Below are 21,921 nucleotides of genomic sequence, written 5' to 3'. Positions count from 1 at the left end.
GACATTCCCAGGTCAAATCCGCCCCACCCCTGCCAGCCAGCTGGAGCCTGCCCAGGCAGTGACATGGGAACACTTTTAAAAGCAGCAAAGAATCCTGTGGCCCCTTATAGACTAACAGACGTTTTGCAGCATGAGCTTTCGTGGGTGAATCCCCACTTCGTCGGTTGCAAGTAGTGGAAATTTCCAGGGGCAGGTATATATATGCAGGCAAGAAGCAAGCTAGAGATAACGAGGTTAGTTCAATCAGGGAGGATGAGGCCCTCTTCTAGCAGTTGAGGTGTGAAAACCAAGGGAGGAGAAACTGCTTTTGTAGTTGGCAAGCTGTTCACAGTCTTTGTTTAATCCTGAGCTGATGGTGTCAAATTTGCAGATGAACTGAAGCTCAGCAGTTTCTCTTTGAAGTCACACAATATGCCAATATTTTTATGGCCGACCTGGAACAACGCTTCCTCAGCTCCCGTCCACTCACACCCCTTCTCTACCTACGCTACATCGATGACATCTTCATCATCTGGACCCATGGGAAGGAGACTCTGGAAAAATTCCACCACGATTTCAACAGCTTCCACCCCTCCATCAACCTCAGCCTGGACCAATCTACAAGGGAGATCCACTTCCTAGACACCACGGTGTAAATAAGTGATGGTCACATTAACACCACCCTATACCGAAAACCTACCGACCGCTATGCCTACCTTCATGCCTCCAGCTTCCATCACGGGCACACCACACAATCCATTGTCTACAGCCAAGCACTGAGGTACAACCGTATCTGCTCTAACCCCTCAGACAGAGACCAACATCTAGAAAATCTCCACCAAGCATTCTCAAGACTACAATACCCACACGAGGAAATAAGGAAACAGATCAACAGATCCAGACGTGTACCCAGAAGCCTCCTACTGCAAGACAAACCCAAGAAAGAAACCAACAGGACTCCACTGGCCATCTCATACAGTCCCCAGCTCAAACCCCTCCAACGCATCATCAGGGATCTACAACCCATCCTGGACAATGATCCCACACTTTCACAGGCCTTGGGTGGCAGGCCAGTCCTCGCCCACAGACAACCTGCCAACCTGAAGCATATTCTCACCAGCAACTGCACACCGCACCGTAGTAACTCTAGCTCAGGAACCAACCCATGCAACAAACCTCGATGCCAACTCTGCCCACATATCTACACCAGCAACACCATCACAGGACCTAACCAGATCAGCCACACCATCACTGGTTCATTCACCTGCACGTCCACCAATGTAATATATGCCATCATATGCCAGCAATGCCCCTCTGCTATGTACATCGGCCAAACTGGACAGTCTCTACGGAAAAGGATAAATGGACACAAATCAGATATTAGGAATGGCAATATACAAAAACCTGTAGGAGAACACTTCAACCTCCCTGGCCACACAATAGCAGATCTTAAGGTGGCCATCCTACAGCAAAAAAAATTCAGGACCAGACTTCAAAGAGAAACTGCTGAGCTCCAGTTCATCTGCAAATTTGACACCATCAGCTCAGGATTAAACAAAGACTGTGAATGGCTTGCCAGCTACAGAACCAGTTTCTCCTCCCTTGGTTTTCACACCTCAACTGCTAGAACAGGGCCTCATCCTCCCTGATTGAACTAACCTCGTTATCTCTAGCTTGCTTCTTGCTTGCATATATAAACCTGCCCCTGGAAATTTCCACTGCTTGCATCCGAAGAAGTGGGTATTCACCCACGAAAGCTCATGCTGCAAAACGTCTGTTAGTCTATAAGGTGCCACAGGATTCTTTGCTGCTTTTACAGAACCAGACTAACACGGCTACCCCTCTGATACTTTTAAAAGTGGGGGTGCTGAAAGCCAGTCCACTTCCCCTGTCTGTGCCCCCGTCAGACCTGGGGCCAGGAGCAGGCTGTGTCTCTGGGGGGTGGCGGGGGGAAGCGCCCAGACAGGGGTAAGGGGCTGAGGCTGGGGCCACCGCTGGGGTTGGGCACTGGACCAGGAGTGGAGCAAGGGACTGGGAGCTAGGACCCCGGGCATGGGGGGCTGGGAGCTGGGACCCCGGGTGAGGGGCTGGCAGCTGGGACCCCAGATGAGGGGCTGGCAGCCAGGACCCCGGGCGAGGGGCTGGGAGCCAGCTGAGGGGTGTTGCTGGGAGGCCCCCCCAGCTCTCGGGCCTGTGTGAGCCCAGGGACTCACCCACTGCCCTGCCCTTTCCAGAACCCCCAACTGGCTTCTCCCCCCCAGCACCCTGGGGTGGCATCTCACTACTGGTCTAGACTCCAGCTCACTCTGCTTCCTGGGCGGTCACCAGCCCCCCCTTCCCTCAGACACTGCCCCTCCTTGGAGCAGGTGGCTGGGAGCCAGGGCTCTTGCCGGGGAGTGGGCTCTAGTGGTTAGAGGGGGGTGGGGCTTGGAGCCAGGACTCCTGGGTTCTAACCCAGCTGTGCCCCTGACTGTGACCGTGGGCCTGTCCTCGCTCGCTGTTCCCAGGAGCTCCTCCTTTCCCAATGGGACGGTGACCTGCCCCCAGAGGCTGTTGCTGTGGGGCAGGTGTGCTGGTTAGCCCCAGTGTCACGGTGTGTGGGGGAGTCAGGCCCTGCACCCCCAGGCTCCCTGCTGATTCACCAGGACTCTCAGCCAGCCAGTAAAGCAGAAGGTTTATTTAGACGACAGGAATACAGTCCAGGACAGGGTCTTGCAGGCACAGATAACAGGATCCCCCCTGTTAGGTCCATCTTGGGGCCCCACAGCCCCCCTCGGGGATCAGAGCCCTCTCTCCCTGCTTCCCCTCTTTTCCCAGCCAGCTCCAGTCTGCCCAGCCCCCTCCGGCCCCTCCTCTCTGCTCAGCTTCTTTCCCGGGCCAGGAGGTCACCTGACCCCTTTGTCTCCAACACCTCTAGATGCACCTTTGCAGGGAGGGGCCCGGCCATCAGTTGCTAGGAGACAGAGTGTCAGGCATTCGGCCTTCTGCTTTGCTAGATACTTAGAGGCCTGCACCCAGCATCCCCAGCCCCCAGTACGAACAGTCCCACTTCGTCACACCTCTCCCCCCTTCGAGACCGAACTGAGCGGGGTCACTCCAGCCAGTGACCTGGGGAAGTTCGAACCCACCTACATTCCCATGGCTGCCCCAGGGTCCCCCCCCAATCTGGGGGAAGAATTACCCCAGGTTATTCCAGTTTCCGGCCCCCCTGTAGGTTGGGGGGACTCGAGGGCACTTGCAGGTTGCAAGGGGGAAGCCTTATGCCGCCCGTGCCCTTTCCCCACCCCAATACCCCTGGGGTGCACGCGGGGCTGGGGCCTTCTCCCCACGTTCCAGTCTGGGGGGCTGTGATTCGGGCTCTCTCGGTTCAGAGCCCCCCTTCTGACCCTGGCCCCCCTCTGGACAGGCTCCTCGGGGCGGGGCCCAGGTCTTACAGCCACCTTCCCCCCCCTCTGGCAGGGGTCACAGGAGCGGCAGTGCTGCCGGACATGGGCAAAGACCCCAGGCCAGTAATAGTTCTGTAGCAGCCTCTGCTGGGTACGCCAGGCTCCCGGGTGCCCTGAGGGGGGAATGTCATGGGCCTGGCACAGCAGCTGGTGGCGATACTCCTGGGGTACCACCAGCTGCCTCCTGATCCCCCCTGACTCCATCTTCCCTGGGGGAGCCCATTCTCGGTACAGGAACCCCTTCTCCCACAGGAACCTTTTCCGGCCACCTCGTCCCATTGTCTGTCCCCCCCCCCCGAGGTTGGCCAGGTCCCCTATCCTCCGCAAGGAGGGGTCTTCCCGCACCACGGCCTGGTACTCAGCCGCTGGGGCAGGGGCGGGGATCTGCTCTCTCTCACCGGCTGGGTCTGAGGCCACAGCCTCTCTAAGCCCTGTCCCTGGGCGTTCCCTCCCCACCGGGTCAGGGTCCGGTGTCTCAGCCAAAGTACTTTCCCCGGGGTCAGGGTGCAGAGCCCTGCGTCGGCTCTGACTACGGTTCACGGCCAGGGCACCCCGGGTGTTACTTGGCCAGTCCTCGAGGTCCCCCCCCATTAACACCTCCGTGGGCAAATGTAGGTGCACCCCCACGTCCTTGGGGCCCTCCTTGTCCCCCCACTTCAGGTGTACCCTCGCCACAGGCACCTTGAATGGGGTCCCGATCACACCCCTCAGGGTCAGGTAGGTGTTGGGCACCATCCGATCTGGGTCCACCACCTCGGGCCGGGCCAGCGTCACCTCTGCGCCCGTGTCCCAGTACCCAGTGACCTCCCTCCCGTCTACCTCCAGGGGAACAAGGCACTCGCTCCGGAGGGGCAGCCCTGTGCCCACCCTGTAAACCCAAAACTCAGGGTTGGGAGCATCCAGCCCCTCGGAGGGGTCGACCCGGGGCCCCCCTCCCTCCTTCGCAGGTGGTACGCGGCCAGCCCCCCTTTCGTGCGAACGCTGCCCCTCATCCGGCTGGGTCTCTACCCAGTTAACCCGGTGGGGGGTCGGTCTGCTCAGTTTGTCCAGGAGTTTGGGGCACTGGGACCGCAGGTGGCCCTTCTGGCCACATTGATAGCAGCGCATGTCCCGTTGGTCCCCTCGAACCGGTCGGTTGTCCCTGGCGCTGGCCGTTCCCTTTGAGAGGGGGTTCTCCCGATTCCCCTTTTGGGTGGTCTCAGGATGACTCTCTCTGCGTCGCAATGGGCCTGTTTCTTTGGGGTTCCTCCCTGCCACCCCCCAACCGGCTCTTCACATAGTCATCGGCCAGCCGCCCTGCATGTCGCGGGTTCTCTGGCTTTTGGTTCCTTAACCACAGCCTCAGGTCAGATGGGCACCGCTCATACAGCTGCTCCAGTACCAGCAGTTTAACCAGGTCCCCCTTCGTCTGGGCCCCATCTGCCCACTTGCTGGCGTACCCCTCCATGCGGACGGCCAGTTGCAGATAGGAGACCTCAGGGGTTTTATCCTGACTCCGGAACCTCTCCTGGTACATCTCAGGGGTCAGCCCAAACTCACGCAGCAGGGCCTGCTTGAATGGTTCGTAGTTCCCTTTCTCCTCCTCTCCCAGCTGGCCATACAATGCCACGGCTTTGGGGTCCAGTAAGGGGGTGAGAACCTGGAGCCTGTCCGCAGGATCCACCTGGTGCAGCTCGCAGGCCGTCTCAAAGGCATCTAGGAAGTCACCCATGTCCTCCCCCTCCTTGCGCGGGGCCAGGATGGACTTATCAAAGCTCCGCACAGTCCTGGGCCCCCCCTCACTCACCGCTGCCCGGGGCCTGCTGCCCCCCAGCGTCACCAGGTCCAGCTCATGGTGACGCTGTCGCTCTTTCTCCGCCCGTTCCTGCTCCCTCTGTCGCGCCTCATGTTCCCTCTGTTCCTTACGATCCTCCAGCTCTCTCAGTTTTAGCTCTCTCTCCCATTCCAGCCGCTGGCGCTCCACGGATGAGCGTCGCCGGGACGATTCCCTGCTGGGGGGTGAGCTTTGCCGGGAGGATCCCCTGCTGGCTGGGGGGGTCACGGTGCCCTCGGTAGCTGGGCTCCTCCTCTCCCTCCCCCTACGCCTAGGGGTGGGAGGTCTCGGGGAGCCCTCAGCGGCCGGCTGACCACTCCCAGCGGGGACAGACACTGGTGCCTGTGCTGCATCTGCCCGGCTGCTTCCCTCAGAGACAGGGATCGGTTCATTCACACGATCTGCCGGGCCATCAGCTGGTCCTTGGTGAGTTTCCCACTGCGCAGCCCCCTGTGCTTGCACAGCTCCACCAGGTTGCACCTGCGCCGCTTGGCATACATCTTCCTGCTGGCCACTCGCAGGCCGGGGTGCTCACCGCTCCCCACGGGTTCCAGGGGGACCCCTAGTTTGCCAGTCCTTGAGGTCACCCCCTCTCTGCCAGGGTCGAGCTGCAGACTCCTCCGCCCCTGGGACCGCTCGCTGTGATCCCCCGGGTGACCCTTGTTACTGCAAAGTCCTGCTCTCTGGTCACACTCTCCCAGGGGTTAATCGCCCCTTCGTTTTACTGCTCCCCAGTCACTTACTGCAGGAAGCGCCGTCCACGGGGTGCAGTAGATCCCACCTCTGCCACCAGTTGTCACGGAGTGTAGGGGAGTCAGGCCCTGCACCCCTGGGCTCCCTGCCGATTCACCAGGACTCTCAGCCAGCCAGTAAAGCAGAAGGTTTATTTAGACGACAGGAACACAGTCCAACACAGGTCTTGCAGGCACAGATAACAGGATCTCCCCTGTTAGGTCCATCTTGGGGCCCCACAGCCCCCCTCGGGGATCAGAGCCCTCTCTCCCTGCTTCCCCTCTTTTCCCCAGCCAACTCCAGTCTGCCCCCAACCCCCTCCGGCCCCTCCTCTCTGCTCAGCTTCTTTCCCGGGCCAGGAGGTCACCTGACCCCTTTGTCTCCAACACCTTTAGATGCACCTTTGCAGGGAGGGGCCCGGCCATCAGTTGCTAGGAGACAGAGTGTCAGGCATTCGGCCTAGCATTCCCAGCCCCCAGTGCGAACAGTCCCACTTCGTCACACCCAGTGACAGGCAGCACAGCCAAAGGGCCCCATCCCCTGCCAGGGAGGCGCTGGGTGCCCGGGGCGGTGGGCCCTGACGGGCTGTCCCCTTTGCCCTCGCAGGTGCTGAAGAAGATCTCCAAGTACATCCAGGAGCAGAACGAGCAGGTGTATGCGCCCCGGGGCCTGCTGCTCACCGACCCCGTGGAGCGGGGCATGCGGGTCGTATCCTCCTGGGCCGGATGGGAGGGTGGGCCCAGGGCATGGGTGAGCCTGGCGGGATGGGCAAGGGCATCGCTCTGACAGTGGTGCACACGGCTGCAGCAAACGGGCCCCTCTCTGCAAGGCCAGCTCGCCCCGAGCCACCACCGGCCCCTGGCACTCAGCTCCCGCCCCGTTGGCCCTGGGAACTGGGAGCAGACACTGGCACACCCCTGCCTGCCCAGCAGCCCTTGTCCTGCTGTCGGTCCTTAGCCTGGGCCCAGATCGAGATCTCCATCTACGAGGACAGATGCAGCAGCGGCAGCACCAGCAGCGGCAGCACCAGCAGCGGGGGTGGGGGGGGCCGGTGACTGGCCGGGGGTCCCTGCAGGGACCAGCACTGCCGGGACGAAGGCCTCGCCGAGCTCCGCCGGCTGCGGTACCAGAGCACCCGCTTCTGAGCGCCCCCGGGAGGGAGGGAGGGGCTGCGGGGACCCCAGCGTAGACCTGCTGCCGGAGCAGGGCGAGCGCAGGGGCGAAGGCGCCTCGGGCCAGGCCCCATGGGGCCCCTAGGCAGCCAGCCAGCCCAGAGCCAATGGCCCTGTCCCAGCCCGTGCCCTGGGCAGTGCCACCTGCGGCATCACCCTCCCCTAAAGCCAAGCGCTGAAGGAGCTGCAGAGGGGGCAGCGGGGGGATCCTGACCCGGGGGGCCGCGGGCTGCTGCTCCTGCTGCAGGGAGCGTAGTCCCGGCACACGTGCATGCACGGCCCTGCGGTGGCTGGCAAAGCCCCAGGCACTGCCCTGCACGGGGTGCTGTGCCTCCCACCCCGGCCATGTCCTCCCCTCTCAGCGAGCGACTCCCACTCCCCATTCCCAGCGGCTTCGGGCCAGAGACTGGGGCACCATCCGCCTCAGCTGGGTCACAGGCACCATTGCCCTGTCCGGGCACCTGCCCCGGCAGGACTGAGCCCCCAGGGGACACTGGTGGACGTGTGGGGGAGAGGGAGGGGCTGGGGGGGTGACGGCACATCCCAGGGGGTCACCATCCCTCGCCAAACTCATCCTCAGCCAAAGGGATTGGAGCCCCCGCGCCCGGGGGTGGGGCCAGCCCCACGCCTGCTGCAGCCCCTATGTCCCAGCCCTGCCTCTCTGCCTGCTCCCCTCTGCAGGGGGGTGTTTGCACCCTGGGTGCTGCATGGCCTGGCCCCGCCCTGCCTGCTTCCCCTGTGTCCCTTCCCTGCATGAACCTGTCGCTTCCCCGAGCATGAACCCCAGCCCAGGGCTCGTGTGGGGCTCGAGGCCCCATTGCTGGGGCCGTGGCCTGGGGGGTTGTGCCCCCAGCAAAGGTTAAAGTGCTGACCCTACCGACGGGGGAGGAGCGACCCATCAGCCCCATCAGGGGGGCGCCCCCCGAAGGCAGTTTTCCTGGAAGGTGCCCCCCCGTGTCCTGCCTGGGCTGGGGGGTGCCCGCGGCTCTCGGGCCGTGCAAGCTGGGTGCACACCCAGGGCCCAGCCCTGCAGGGGGTGAGCTGAGAGGAGAGCCAGGCCCGGCCCTATGGGGCAGGGGCGCTGCAGAGCCTGGGGCAGGTGGGCGATGGGGCCAGGACCCGTGGGCAGGGCTGAGCAGATGTCGCTCTCAGAGGGCTCTGGGAGAGCAGGCTGGGGGCACAGAGCACTGGGAACAGCCCCTGCCCCCCCATGGACACACAATAAACCTTGTGCTGCCAGCCCAGCTGCCTGCACCACTTCGTCCTGCGTCGAGGGGCCGTGGGAAGCTGGCAGCTGCGGGGCCCTGCTGGCTGGGACGGGGCCTCTCCTGCCTGGGGGGCAGCCGGGCTGGTCTCTGGACCTAACACCACAATCGTAGGGCAAGAGCTAGGTACAGGGAAACCAGCCCCCCGTGGGGGTCTCTCCCCTGGCTCCTGTAACCCCTCTGCCTGGGCCCAGGGGCCCCACTCCATCCTGCTCCTCCCCAGAGCTACCTCCCCTGGCTCCGGGGCCTGGCCCCACCTGCTGGTAAAAGGCAGCACTGCAGCTGGGAGCGTGCAGGGTGCTGTCCAGCCCCCCGCTACTGGATCCCGTCGGCGCCTGCACCCCCAGCACACGCTGCGCCGCCGGGGGAGCCGGGGGGGGGGGCGGCGGGGACGGAACAGATGGGGCCAGAGGAGGGTGTGGAGAAGGGGGGGCACATTCAGGAGAAGGGGAAAGGGGCCTAGACAGGGCATGACAGCTGGGCCAGGGCAGGTCGGGGCTGGCCGGGCGGCACCCAGAGGGCCAAAGAACAAGGGGGCAGGAAATCACCCTGTCAGTGCAGGGGAAGGGGGGTTTCAGCCTGGTGTGGGGCAGAGAGCGACTGGCTGGGGGCAGGAGGTTCGGCCCAGGCCGGGGCTGGCGTGACGGGCCGAGGACAGTGTCAGCTGGGAAACGCTTTATTCAGCCAGCACCAGGCGTGAGCAGCCCCGGCTGGGCCAGAGCCCTGAGTCCAGCGGGTGGCTGAAGGGGAGGCCAGGCCGGAGGGGGAAGGAGCCAGAGTTGCACGGCCCCTGCAGCTGGGCACTTGTTCCCTCTGCGCCCCCAGGGGCTGCACTGGGTCTGGGAGCTGCCGTGGGTGTGGGGCAGCCCGGGTCTAGGGGTTGTAGAGGGCTTGGGGCAGCCCTGGCGTGGGGTTGCAGTGTGTGTGGGGTGGCCTAGGGCATGGGGCTGCCCAGGGCGTGGGGCTGCAGTGTGTGTGGGGTGGCCTAGGGCGTGGGGCTGCCCAGGACGTGGGGCTGCAGTGGGCTGGGGGCTGCCGTGGGTGTGGGGTGGCTCTGGGCGTGGGGCTGCCCAGGACGTGGGGCTGCAGTTGGCTGGGGGCTGCCGTGGGTGTGGGGTGGCCTAGGGCGTGGGGCGCTGGCAGTGGCGCCGGCCGGGGCCCAGGGAGAAGCCGCTGTGGCACTGGCAGCGGAAGGAGCCCTGCTCGCTGTGGCAGACCTGGTCACAACCCCCTGCTGCTCCCAGCGCTGGTCCATGGCTGAAGAAGGGGAGGGCGTCACCCCACGGGCCAGCCCCGGGGGCTGGTGGGCGGGGATCAGGGGAGGGAGCCAGGCAGAGACAGCAGTGCCAGGCGGGGCCAGCGGATGCCCTGCCTGTGCCAGTCCTGGCCACCTAGTCCAGGTGGCACCTGCCTCAAAGGCCGAATTAACCCCGGGGCTGCTGCAGCCTCCTGCGTCCAGGCAGCTCTGCCCTCCAGCTGGGACAATGTGGGGGGCCCTTCCCCGGGCGCAGCTGCCTGCTGCTATCCCATTCTGTGGCCCTGCCCCCGGCCTGGGGCCCGGCTGCTCACCCAGGCGCTGGCTGGCTGGCGGCGCGGGTGTCAGGCCGGACGCCCGGGCGGCAGCGGCAGGCGAAGGGCCCCGGGGTGTTGGTGCAGAGCTGGCTGCAGGCATGCAGCCCCCGGGCCCACTCGTCAATGTCTGGGGAGCACAGGGAGAGAGCAGGGGGGCAGTGGGCGGAGCTCCAGCAAGCCCAGCCCCCCGAGCCTCACGCTGGCACCGCAGGTACCCGCAGGCTGCCGAACTGTGCCATTGGCCGAGACCGGCCTGTGACCGCCCCTTCCAACCAATCACCTCATTCATAGCCATGGTTCAGAACAGCTGGGGGGGGGTGTTAAATACGTCCTGTAGGGGCCCCCTGATTGCCCCCCTGGTTGCCCCAGCCCCCTGCCAGCAGCTGGCCCAGCAGGAGCTAATGGGGCCGGAGCCAGCCCGTAGCCCCCAGCCCCCCCATGGGCACCGGCGCCTCGGGCACTCCGGGCAGCACGGCGGCGGCTGGCTCGTGTCAGCTGGGTCCGACACCCACCCGCCACTCTCCTCCCCAAGACCCTCAGCCGCCCTCTCGGCACGCGCGGAGCCGGGGAGCGGCCCCCTCGCTGGCTGTGGGGGAGAAAGAGCCAGGCACCCACCCGGAGTCCGGGCCCTGCGTACCCATCCCGTAGACTGAGCAGCGAGGGGTCCCGCCAGGGCGAGAGGGGGTCCCCCTGCACCCCTATGGCCCAGCCTCACCCCGGCCACGGGCACCCGGGAGCTGGCGCCACCTTGGAACCAGCGGGGCCCCTGCTGTCACCCCCCAACAACTCCTCAGGCAGCTGCAAAGCGACAGCATAGAGTTTATTGGGTCGCTGCTCTGGGGCGGGGCTGGAAGACTGAGCCGGGTCGAGCTCCAGACAGGGGGGTCAATATCCTAGAAACACAGCGGGGGGGGGGGTCCCCCATTGCCGAGATGGGGCAGGTGAAGCTAACCTTGTAGGCCAAACCAGCAGGCACATGATACGGAATCGATTCGAAAGAGGAAGCAGCTACCCCGGAGACACCATCTTTGCCAAGGGCCCAGCTCCCATGGGGGCGCTGACGGGTCACGGGGACCCCAGAGCCACCATCTTTGTCAAGGGCCCAGCTCCCATGGGGGCGCTGACGGGTCACGGGGACCCCAGAGCCACCATCTTTGTCAAGGGCCCAGCTCCCATGGGGGGCGCTGACGGGTCACGGGGACCCCGGAGACACCATCTTTGCCAAGGGCCCAGCTCCCATGGGGGGCACTGATGGGTCACAGGGACCCCGGAGCCACCATCTTTGTCAAGGGCCCAGCTCCATGGGGGGCGCTGACGGGTCACGGGGACCCCGGAGCCACCATCTTTGTCAAGGGCCCAGCTCCATGGGGGCGCTGACGGGTCACGGGGACCCCAGAGCCACCATCTTTGCCAAGGGCCCAGCTCCCATGGGGGGGGGGCACTGATGGGTCACGGGGACCCCAGAGCCACCATCTTTGCCAAGGGCCCAGCTCCCATGGGGGGGCGCTGACGGGTCATGGGGACCCCGGAGCCACCATCTTTGTCAAGGGCAAGCTCCATGGGGGGCACTGATGGGTCACGGGGGCCCCAGAGCCACCATCTTTGCCAAGGGCCCAGCTCCCATGGGGGGGCGCTGACGGGTCATGGGGACCCCAGAGCCACCATCTTTGTCAAGGGCCCAGCTCCCATGGGGGCGCTGACGGGTCACGGGGACCCCGGAGCCGCCATCTTTGCCAAGGGCCCAGCTCCCATGGGGGCGCTGACGGGTCACGGGGACCCCGGAGCCACCATCTTTGCAAGGGCCCAGCTCCCATGGGGGGCACTGACGGGTCACAGGGACCCCAGAGCCACCATCTTTGCCAAGGGCCCAGCTCCCATGGGGGGGCGCTGACGGGTCACGGGGACCCCGGAGCCACCATCTTTGCCAAGGGCCCAGCTCCCATGGGGGCGCTGATGGGTCACGGGGACCCCGTAGCCACCATCTTTGCCAAGGGCCCAGCTCCCATGGGGGGCGCTGACGGGTCACGGGGACCCTGGAGCCACCATCTTTGTCAAGGGCCCAGCTCCCATGGGGGCGCTGACGGGTCACGGGGACCCCGGAGCCACCATCTTTGCCAAGGGCCCAGCTCCCATGGGGGGCGCTGACGGGTCACGGGGACCCTGGAGCCACCATCTTTGTCAAGGGCCCAGCTCCCATGGGGGGCGCTGACGGGTCACGGGGACCCTGGAGCCACCATCTTTGTCAAGGGCCCAGCTCCCATGGGGGCGCTGACGGGTCACGGGGACCCCGGAGCCACCATCTTTGTCAAGGGCCCAGCTCCCATGGGGGGCGCTGACGGGTCACGGGGCGCTTCTCAGAAAACATGCAAGGGGGGATTGGCACACGGCTCTGCTGTGGCCCGGGTGGCCCCGGCCCAGCCAGCGCATCGAGGGGCATTGGACAGGGTGGAGGGAAAGGGGCAGAGAGGCGGAGGACAGAGAGGCGGAGTGGGGCCGGAGAGGCAGAGACAGTCCAGGCTGGTTCCGGCCGGTCACTGGCAAAGGTTAAAGTGCACAGAAGTGAAGGCAGAGTCCGAGGCCCAGCGGGAGGAGGGAGCTCGGGGGGCGCCAGGCCCAGAGCCGGCTCCCTGCAGAGGGGTATCCACCGAAAAAGGCCACTTGCGCTGCACAGAGAAGGAGAGACAGAGAGGAGGGGAGGGAGGGTCAGTGGCAGCCAATCGGGGCAGAGGTGGGTCAGGGCCAGCCCTGCCCTGGGGCTGGGAGCTCTCTGCGCCGGGCTGGGACCAGCTCCAGGAGCATGGGCAGAGCCACACGGCCAGTAACCAGGCCGGGCCTGCGAGGGGGCCAGGGCTCCCCAGGCTTCCAGAGTGCCCCGGGCGGGGGCTGGCCTGGTTCTCCGTGCTGGGCAGCCCCCGTGCGGCACTCACCCACGCAGGCCGTGCCGTCCTCGCTGGGCTCGAAGCCCCGGCTGCAGCGCCTGTTGCTGTGGCACCGGTACCCGCCGTACGTGTTGCTGCAGAGCGGCTTTTCCCGGGGGCACACGAAGGGGAACTCGGCACACTCGTCCGTGTCTGCAACCGGACAGAGCACAGTGTGAGCCGAGCCGCAGCCTGGGCTCCGGGGCAGGTGCGACAGCTCCCCACCCGCCCAGACGCGACAGCCACCACGGCTGGGGCACAACCAGGAGCCCCAGTGCCCCCAGGCTGCAGCCCCCCGCCCCCGCTCCAGCCTGGCTGCAACACCCCCCTCCCCCGCTCCAGCCTGGCTGCAACCCCACAGCAAATCCTTGCCCTACAGCCAAGCCATGCAACAGCCCCCCGCCCCCCTCCCACCCGGCCAGGCTGCAGCACCCCTGCCAAGTAACCGGCCCAGAAATGCCCTGGCACACAGCCCCTCCCCCAGCTACAGCCCGCCTGCCACCCAGCCAGAGCAATCCCATGGCTCCTGCCCGGCACAGCCCCTCCCATGGGCACATCACAAGCAGCGACTCACCAACACAGCGTCCGTTCTGGTGCTGGGAGAATCCCTGGCCACACTGCAGCAAGAGGAGAAGCACAGATCCGGGGGGCTGGGATTAGTGTGGGGAGGGGCTGCCCCAGGCCCCCCAGCTCCCCCTGCCAGGCACTGATCAGTGAGGAGCAGGCTCAGGGCCTGCCCTGTGTGCAGCCAGGCAGGGGCATGGGGCACTGACTCCCCAGCGCTCCTGAGTCCACACACCAGGGATGGCGTCACACAGGGCAGCTGGCAGGGGTGGCTGGGTCTTGCCTGCCTGGGTGAGGCCAGAGGCACCATGTCCTTGGCCTGTCCCGTCCAAGCGGGTGTCTGTCTGTCTGTGTCCTGTGCCATGTCCCCCTCCATGCCTCTGGGAGCTGCCCCCGGCCCGGCCCCGCCCCACTCCATGCCAGGTGCGCTGCATGGCACCTCCAGCGAGGTGGGTGGGCGCTGCCCCTGGCCCGGCCCCACTCCGTGCCAGGTGTGCTGCATGGCACCTCCAGCGAGGTGGGCGGGAGCTGCCCCCGGCCCGGCCCCACTCCGTGCCAGGTGTGCTGCATGGCACCTCCAGCGAGGTGGGCGGGAGCTGCCCCCGGCCCGGCCCCACTCCGTGCCAGGTGTGCTGCATGGCACCACCAGCGAAGTGGGTGGGCGCTGCCCCCGTCCCGGCCCCACTCCGTGCCAGGTGTGCTGCATGGCACCTCCAGCGAGGTGGGCGGGAGCTGCCCCCGGCCCGGCCCCACTCCGTGCCAGGTGTGCTGCATGGCACCTCCAGCGAGGTGGGTGGGCGCTGCCCCTGGCCCGGCCCCACTCCATGCCAGGTGCGCTGCATGGCACCTCCAGCGAGGTGGGCGGGAGCTGCCCCCAGCCCGGCCCTGCCCCACTCTGTGCCAGGTGTGCTGCATGGCACCTCCAGCGAGGTGGGCGGGAGCTGCCCCCAGCCCGACCCAGCCCCACTCCATGCCAGGTGCGCTGCATGGCACCTCCAGCGAGGTGGGCGGGAGCTGCCCCCGGCCCTGCCCCACTCCATGCCGGGTGCGCTGCATGGCACCTCCAGCGAGGTGGGCGGGAGCTGCCCCCGGCCCGGCCCCACTCCATGCCAGGTGCGCTGCATGGCACCTCCAGCGAGGTGGGCGGGAGCTGCCCCCGGCCCGGCCCCACTCCATGCCAGGTGCGCTGCATGGCACCTCCAGCGAGGTGGGCGGGAGCTGCCCCCGGCCCTGCCCCACTCCGTGCCAGGTGTGCTGCATGGCACCTCCAGCGAGGTGGGCGGGAGCTGCCCCCGGCCCGGCCCAGCCCGGCCCCACTCCGTGCCAGGTGCGCTGCATGGCACCTCCAGCGAGGTGGGCGGGAGCTGCCCCCGGCCCGGCCCTGCCCCACTCCGTGCCAGGTGTGCTGCATGGCACTCACCTCCAGCGAGGTGGGCGGGAGCTGCCCCTCAGCACCCTGGGGGTAGGGGATCTCCAGCATCGAGTTGGTCTCGCTGCTGGCCACAGCCCGGGTCACGACCCTGCCGTCCGGCCACGTCACCTCCAGGCTGCTGGCTTCGTCCCGGCCTGTGGAGGAGGAGCCATCAGAGCAGGCAGCCGGGGGGCTGGGCCCAACCTGGGCAGGACTAGAGGGAGCAGATCTCAGCAGCGCAGGCCACTGCCCGCCCAGGGGACCCTCCTCTCCCTGCTAAGACACCGTTCGGTCCAGTTCCTGAGCACTCAGCTGCCCTGCTCACCCCGCAGGCCTGGCTGGGCCGGGAACGGGGGAGGGGGCTCATGGGGCAATGGGGCGTGGAAGCGCCCACCTCTCTGCACAGCAGCAGCTGAGGAGGGCAGCAGGGGCTGCTCAGCTCCCCATCCCAGCCCAGGCAGCAGGCACCTAGCTGCAGCCAATGCTTTGAACCCCAACATTGAGACCCTCCAGCCCACCAACTCTCCGGGCCAGAGAGTGTTAAAGGAACAGACCCCTCCACAGCAAAGTGGGGAGGGGGGGACCTAGGGTGGGGTTAGCAGATGGCTGCGGGTTGGGACTGAGGGGCGCCCAGGGCTGGATAAGCAGGGGCTGTGGGTCGGGAGGGAGGGGCACGGGCAGGGCTAGGGGGCGGGCAGGGCTGGGCTAGCAGGGGCTGCGGGTCGGGAGGGAGGGGCACGGGCAGGGCTGGGAGTCTAGTGCTGCCCTGACCCCATGTCTCAGCTCCGGCCAGGAGCCGCAGACGGATGCCCAGGGCTCCCTGGAGGCCGTGGCCAGGGCCGGGCGCCTCTCAGAGCAGGGGCCAGGCTGCCGGCGACTCACCTAGGCCGAAGTGCGCCACGGGCTCCATCTCGCACAGGTAGCCCGAGCCGCCGTCGATGATGCGCAGGTGCGCCCCGCTGCGCCGGGTGAACAGCACCACCCTGGCCCCCCGCGCAAAGGCCCCGAAGCGGGTGCGCGGGATGACGCGGAGCCAGTTATTGCCAGCGCCCTGCAGGGACAGACGGGTGAGACGAGCCGGGCAGGGGGTGGGGATTTTCTGGGACGTTTGTATGAATAGTGTGTGTGCCTCAGTTTCCCCCATGCTGCTTTGTCACCTGGGGGCGGAGAAGGGCTGGATACTTTGCTGTATGGACCAGGCTGTAAGGTCCTGCTCTGGGTGCTCCCCCGGCCTGCCTAGCTGTGTTCCAGACCCGCCTCACCCCCTGCAGGTGCTGGGGGGGTGCATTGCGCCCCCAAGTCTCTCTCAGGCGGACTCGCTGAAGGGGGCTCACGGCCTGAGCCAGGGGTGCTGACGGCTCGGTCCAAGCAGGCGGTGAAGCCGAGGGGCTTCCCCAGCGACAGAGCAAGCCCTGGGGGGTCTGGCTCCTCAAGGGGGCCGCCCTGGGGCTGCTGAAGAGCACCGGCCCTGTGGGTCTGTGGCGGGGAGCAGAGGCGGGCTGGGGAAGGCACCACGAGGCTGGGGGGTCGCTGAACGCACCAGAAGGATTTTGCTGTGAGTGACTGGCAGCCGCAGGGACCAGCAGGAGAACGGGGTGTGACCTGCCCCTCGGGGCATCGCCAGCCCCTGCTGGGAGCGGGCAGCAGTTGGCCCGGCTGGAGAAGGACGAAGCAGGTTCTAGGCGGGTCTGAGAGCAGCAGAGGCAGCAGGGCGTCCGTGCCCCCTGGGCTCCCTGTCTTGGGACCTGGGTCCCCTGACAGATTGGAGGTGGGGGAGCTGAGCAGAAAACGTGGCTTGTGGACAGGAAGCCAAAGGATCTGCACGGCGCTGGCAGAGCAGTTTGTGGGCAGCAGGGCCCGGCATGGAGAGACCTGGCGGGACTGGCCCAGGTCGAGGACCCAAAGAGGGGCCACCCAGGGGTGCCCCAGAAGCAGGACTCTGGTAAGCCCAAATCAGGGGTGAGGGGGGATGCGGCCGAGGGACCTCAGAGACCTGTGATGTCATTTCTGTAGGCAAAACGCGCCAGGGTTATGGAAGCAGCAGCCACTCGGGGGACTCCAGCTCCCCCCGGGACAGCCTGTCTGGGGCTCTGGGAGGAAGCTCCAGCCCCACGCGGGGGCCGATCAATGTGCAAGGTGCGCAGGGCACCCCACAGGAGCAGGCGTGTGGCCCCAGGGAGCAAGTGCTGGTACTGGACACGGGTGCTGAGGTGACGCTGGCATGGCCCCGGGGTGGGCCCAGAACTGTTAGTGCCCCACGAATCTCGCCCCCTGAGGGGGTGTCTGGCCCCCCAGTGACGAGCTCCCTGAGACGGGGGCCAAGGAGGGCCCAGAGGCAGGCTCAGTGACCTGCAGAGGTGCTGATGGGTGATGATCTGGACGTGTGGCTGGAGCTAAGGCCTATATACACCCCCCAGCCTGGACCGGGGGTCGCAGACTGTCGCAGGGGCGGGAGCCTCTGGCTGGGGGAGACGCACTCCCAGGGACCAGGCTGAATGGGGCAGAGCCAGAGACTTTGTCTGGGGGGAAGGGGGATGACACTGGGAATGTGCTTAATGTTTTCTCTGAATACTAGGTGTGCGCCTCAGTTTCCCCTGTGTGTTACTCAAGAATCTAGGGGGTGGGACAAGGGGCTGTGATTTTTGCTGAGACCCCAGTGGGCAGGTGCGGCTGCCCCTCGCTGCCTGACACAGACAATGGCTGCAGGATTCCGTGACCCGGCAACGGATGGTCGGGGCTGTGCCAGTTGGAGCAAGGAGAAGGGTGGAGACCAGGTGGCCCTTTTGCCTGGGAAAGGGACAAAGGACGGAGGAGGGGCAGCAGGAGAGTCTGAGGCCGGGCTGCTGGAAGCGAGTCAGGCTCCTGGTTTGGGGCTCCGGGGGGATCCCCCCAGATGGACTTTTGTGACCGTCCCCGATTTCTGTGCTCCCAAGCTCTGTTCTACGCTGTGCTCCCGAGCGACGACTAACAACCCGTCTGTGTCCCACGCTGGCTGGGAGTGGGGGGCAGGGCTTCCCCAGGGGTCCGATCCAGGGGGACTCGCTGCCGGGAGCTCCCGGCGTGGGGCGAACAGGGGGCTGAACACTCCGAGGTCAGACCCAGGAAGCACCGATGCCCAGGAGGCTTCTTGCCCTGGTGAGCGTGTGCCCTGAGGGAGCCCCACTGACCGGAGCCCTGCCTGACTTCATCGGGGCGGTGCCCGCGCACCGAGACGGGGACTCCGTGACAAGGGAAACTGAGGCACACACAGTATTCACACAGAGTCTTTACAGCAAAGCCCCACTGTAGCCCAGGGGGTGAGCACGGGGCCCCAACGCACCTGGGTGCCCCTGAAGACGGAGAGCGGCTGCGCCATGGACTCGCCATGGGACAGGATCAGGTCCAGTAGCCCATCGCCATCGAAGTCAGTCACCGCACCCCCTGCAATGACAGCAGGGGCTAGGGGTCAGTCCCCCACCTCCCCGGCCCAGCTCCGCCCGGCTCTCACGCCAGCCCCGGCTCAGCCTGCGCCTGGGGAACGGCTCAGGTGACCACAGCCTTGCAGGGAGCCCCGGAGCCACGTTGGGCTGCAGGCAGCCCAGAGGGACAGACAGCCGGCGCCAGCAGCCGGGGAGGCAGCCCTGGCTACAAAGGGCCGTTTCTTGCCTAAGATGAAAAAGAGTCAGTGTCAGGGGTAGAACCCAGGAGTCCTGGCTCCCAGCCCCCCCTGCCCTGACCCCCTAGACCCCACGCCCCTCCCAGAGCTGGGGATGGAACCCAGGAGTCCTGGTTCCCAGCCCCCCCTGCCCTGACCCCCTAGACCCCACGCCCCTCCCAGAGCTGGGGATGGAACCCAGGAGTCCTGGCTCCCCTGACTCCCCAGACCGCACGCCCCTCCCAGAGCTGGGGATGGAACCCAGGAGTCCTGGTTCCCAGCCCCCCCGGCCCGGACCCCCGAGACCCCCCGCCCCGCCCCGAGCGGGGGGTGGAACCCAGGAGTCCTGGCTCCCAGCCCCCCCTGCCCTGACCCCCTAGACCCCACGCCCCTCCCAGAGCTGGGGGTAGAACCCAGGAGTCCTGGTTCCCAGCTCCCCCTGCCCTGACCCCCTAGACCCCACGCCCCTCCCAGAGCTGGGGATAGAACCCAGGAGTCCTGGCTCCCAGCCCCCTGCTCTGACCATTAGATCACGCTGCCTGTCAGTAGGTTCTTCAGCTTCCCCGACTGTCGCCCTGCAGCACGCACAGAGCCAGCTGCACGGTTCAGGTCCCCGGGGTGGGGTTCTGCCAGCAGCCACTGGCCTGTGCACTGAGGGGGCAGCACCCAGACCCTGACCCCAGGAACTGACGGAGTCACTGGGCAGACGAGGGCGTGGAGGGGCCAGGCCAGGGCCCTGCTGTTCGGGGGCAGAGACGGGAGATGACAATGGAGCCATCGATCCAGCCGCCGGCAAACCGGAGCCAACCCAGGATTCGCCCGCTCGTTCCCAGTCCTGCGCAGTGGCTGCAGCTCCCCACCCAGCCCTGCTGGCCACCCCACTGACCCCCACAGCGCCCAGGGGTCCCCAGGCAGCACAGCCTGGGGGCATCTCAGCCCCTGGCCCTGCCGGGGGTGGCCCAGCCCCTGAGGGTCAGGGGAGCCTGGCAGCAGGGCTGCGGGCGTGGGGGACTCACCAGTGCCCCGGCCCTCGGGCTCCATGGCATCTCCTGGGTTCAGCTCCTCGATCACGGGGTCCAAGTGCTCCCTGCGGATGATCCTGCAAGGCCAGGCAGGGGATGAGGGTGAGAGCCAGGGCCCGGGGCCCCCAACCCCACCGGCTGCCCGAGCCCCTCCATGTCTGCCTCTGGCTCCAGGCAGGGTCCGTGGGCTGCAAGGGGCAGGGTTGGCAGAGGGTGCAGCTGTCGGGCGAGAGCCTAGGCCAGTGCTGCACCCCAGCGGGGAGCCCTGCCTGGCACACACAGCATCGTCTCCCTTCGGCACCAGGCAGGGACAGGCTGGGGCCGGGGGGCTCGGAGCCCCTGCCGGAGAGACTGCCAGGATCCCGCAGAGCCAGGTGGGCCTTCGTGCGGGCGACCAGCCGGGGCCAGAGAGTGGCCATGGGGCTGGCAGTGCGGGGACTTGGCACGATTCGCCCGGGACACATGAGCAGTTTGGTGCTAATGAGCTATCGATGCCCACAATTAACGAGGGGCTGCTGCACAGAACCCCGACTAGTCGCGCTGGGAGTGAGGGGCTAAGAATGACATAGTCACAACGGCTGGTGCCCACGGGCTCTCGTGGGCACACCTCCTGCTCCTGGGCACGGAGCACAGCTGCACGCCAGGGGCTCCGGAATCCAGTCCACCCACCCGCCCGCCCCACCTCCTGGGCACGCAGCTGTGGCCCCTGGCTCTCCTGGGCATGTGGCCCATCTCCTGGGTGGGCAGGTGAGCCGCTCCCTGCCCCCGGCCGGTAGGCAGCCCGCCCTCCGACCCTGCCCCGGCAGGCGGCCCGCCCTCCGACCCTGCCCCGGCAGGCGGCCCGCCCTCCGACCCTGCCCCGGCAGGCGGCCCGCCCTCCGACCCTGCCCCGGCAGGCGGCCCTACCGGAAGAGGCGGTTGGCGGAGGAGCCCCGGTACGCGATGTTGTTGAAGAACAACTCCAGCTCCTGGTTGTTGTCGAAGTCGGCCGCGAGGACGGTGCGGACGGGGGAGGGCATGGAGAACTTGGGCGTGGCGATGTCCTGCGGGAGAGACGGGTCAGGGTGTAGTTCTAGCATTTACTGTTTGTATTTTGTATAATTTAGAGTGAAGGATTGTCACGGAGTCCCCGGGCGATGCTCTGGAACTGCTCCCCACAAAGCCAGGCAGGACTCTGGGAGCCTCCTCTCCCTTGGAGCAGCCTGTCTGCAGGGCAAGAAGCTCACACGGCTTCACCTCCTGGGTCTCTCCTTGGAGCATTCAGCATCCTCTGCCCCTCCGTGCGCTTCCCACAGCGAGTCCGCCCAGGCGGGGTCCTGGGGAAGCCACAGGGTCCTGCCCCCCCACTGCGCAGTCAGACGTGACTCTCAGCCAGCCAGTAACACAGAGGTTTATTCGATGACAGGAACAGGGTCTAACACAGAGCTTGTAGGTACCGCGAACCGGACCCCTCGGCCGGGTCCATTCTGGGGGGCAGTGAGCCAGACCCCCACGTCTGCCCTCACTTCCCATCTGCCCTCACTCCTCGTCCCCAGCCAGCTGCAGACTGAAAACCCCTCCAGCCCCTCCTCCTCTCTCAGTTCCTTTCCCCGGGCCAGGAGGTCACCTGATCCCTTTGTCTCCAACACCTTCAGCTGGCACCTTGCAGGGGAGGGGCCCAGGCCATCAGTTGCTAGGAGACAGTGTCAGGCATTTAGGTGCACTGGCCCTTTGCTCTGCTAGATACTTAAGAACTGCAGAGGGGACACTGAGGCCCCAACCCAGTATTCAGAGAAAAGATTAAGAACATTCCCAGTTCGTCACAAGGATAAAGAATAATAAGATAATAATGTAGCTGTGACTGGTTTTCTTCTGCATTGCAATGTGATGCTCCTGTTCAAAACGCTCTGTGGAAATGAGTTGTGGTTTGTGTGTGAATGAGGAATGGGTGTTAAGAGATAAGTGTGAAGGCCATCGCTGAACCAGATGTTCTAGGGAGAAACCGGAGCCAGACGCAAGGGCGCCAGGAGGCTGCAACACGCTCCTGTTGGAATGTCAGAGGAGGGCAGATTGACAACTCTAAAGAGGAGACAGGCACCTGTCAATGGGGACAAGAGCCGTGATCAACCCCAGCCCGGGGTAAATCCCTGAGAGACTTGAGGAAAGAACAAGATAAAGGCTGAGAAGGACAATGGAAGAAAACAAGCCCTCGTCAAACAGCAATTGATTACAGCACCACAGTGCAGAACTCACTGGCCCCGGTGCAGGAAAATCACTATATGAACGGGGCCGTGCCATGGAACGTTGGGTTCATCCTGGCCAGAGTTCCCTGGAGCATCGTGTCGCGATCGACAAATCCCGGCTCCTCCCTACCCGTGATCAACCTCGCTGGCCACTAGATTGCTCCGGAGTCT

The 21,921-nt window shown here is 65.9% G+C and overlaps 2 protein-coding genes across 3 annotated transcripts in view; one reads left to right on the top strand and one right to left on the bottom strand.

Moving 5' to 3' along the window:
- The window catches only part of GOLGA7B (golgin A7 family member B), a 30,824-nt gene extending 23,325 nt beyond the window's left edge, over nt 1–7,499 (top strand). For both annotated transcript variants that reach the window (XM_039482780.1, XM_039482781.1), the window contains exons 4-5: nt 6,577–6,678; nt 6,939–7,499. In XM_039482780.1, coding sequence (XP_039338714.1) covers nt 6,577–6,678; nt 6,939–7,025 — 189 coding nt within the window. In that variant the 3' untranslated portion in view covers nt 7,026–7,499. The remainder of the gene's footprint in view (nt 1–6,576; nt 6,679–6,938) is intronic.
- A 4,105-nt stretch (nt 7,500–11,604) lies between these two features.
- CRTAC1 (cartilage acidic protein 1) overlaps nt 11,605–21,921 on the bottom strand; it is a 32,686-nt gene continuing 22,369 nt past the window's right edge. Inside the window, exons 8-15 of the mRNA XM_039482779.1 lie at nt 20,435–20,571; nt 19,523–19,605; nt 18,192–18,292; nt 15,755–15,923; nt 14,882–15,027; nt 13,472–13,514; nt 12,907–13,050; nt 11,605–12,642 (exon numbers count right to left, since the gene is read on the bottom strand). Of these exons, the coding sequence (XP_039338713.1) occupies nt 12,524–12,642; nt 12,907–13,050; nt 13,472–13,514; nt 14,882–15,027; nt 15,755–15,923; nt 18,192–18,292; nt 19,523–19,605; nt 20,435–20,571 (942 nt within the window). The 3' untranslated portion in view covers nt 11,605–12,523. The remainder of the gene's footprint in view (nt 12,643–12,906; nt 13,051–13,471; nt 13,515–14,881; nt 15,028–15,754; nt 15,924–18,191; nt 18,293–19,522; nt 19,606–20,434; nt 20,572–21,921) is intronic.

The sequence above is a fragment of the Mauremys reevesii genome, linkage group 7, assembly GCF_016161935.1.
Source record: "Mauremys reevesii isolate NIE-2019 linkage group 7, ASM1616193v1, whole genome shotgun sequence".
Classification (NCBI taxonomy): domain Eukaryota; kingdom Metazoa; phylum Chordata; order Testudines; family Geoemydidae; genus Mauremys; species Mauremys reevesii.
This window is presented reverse-complemented; position numbering and strand designations above follow the sequence as displayed.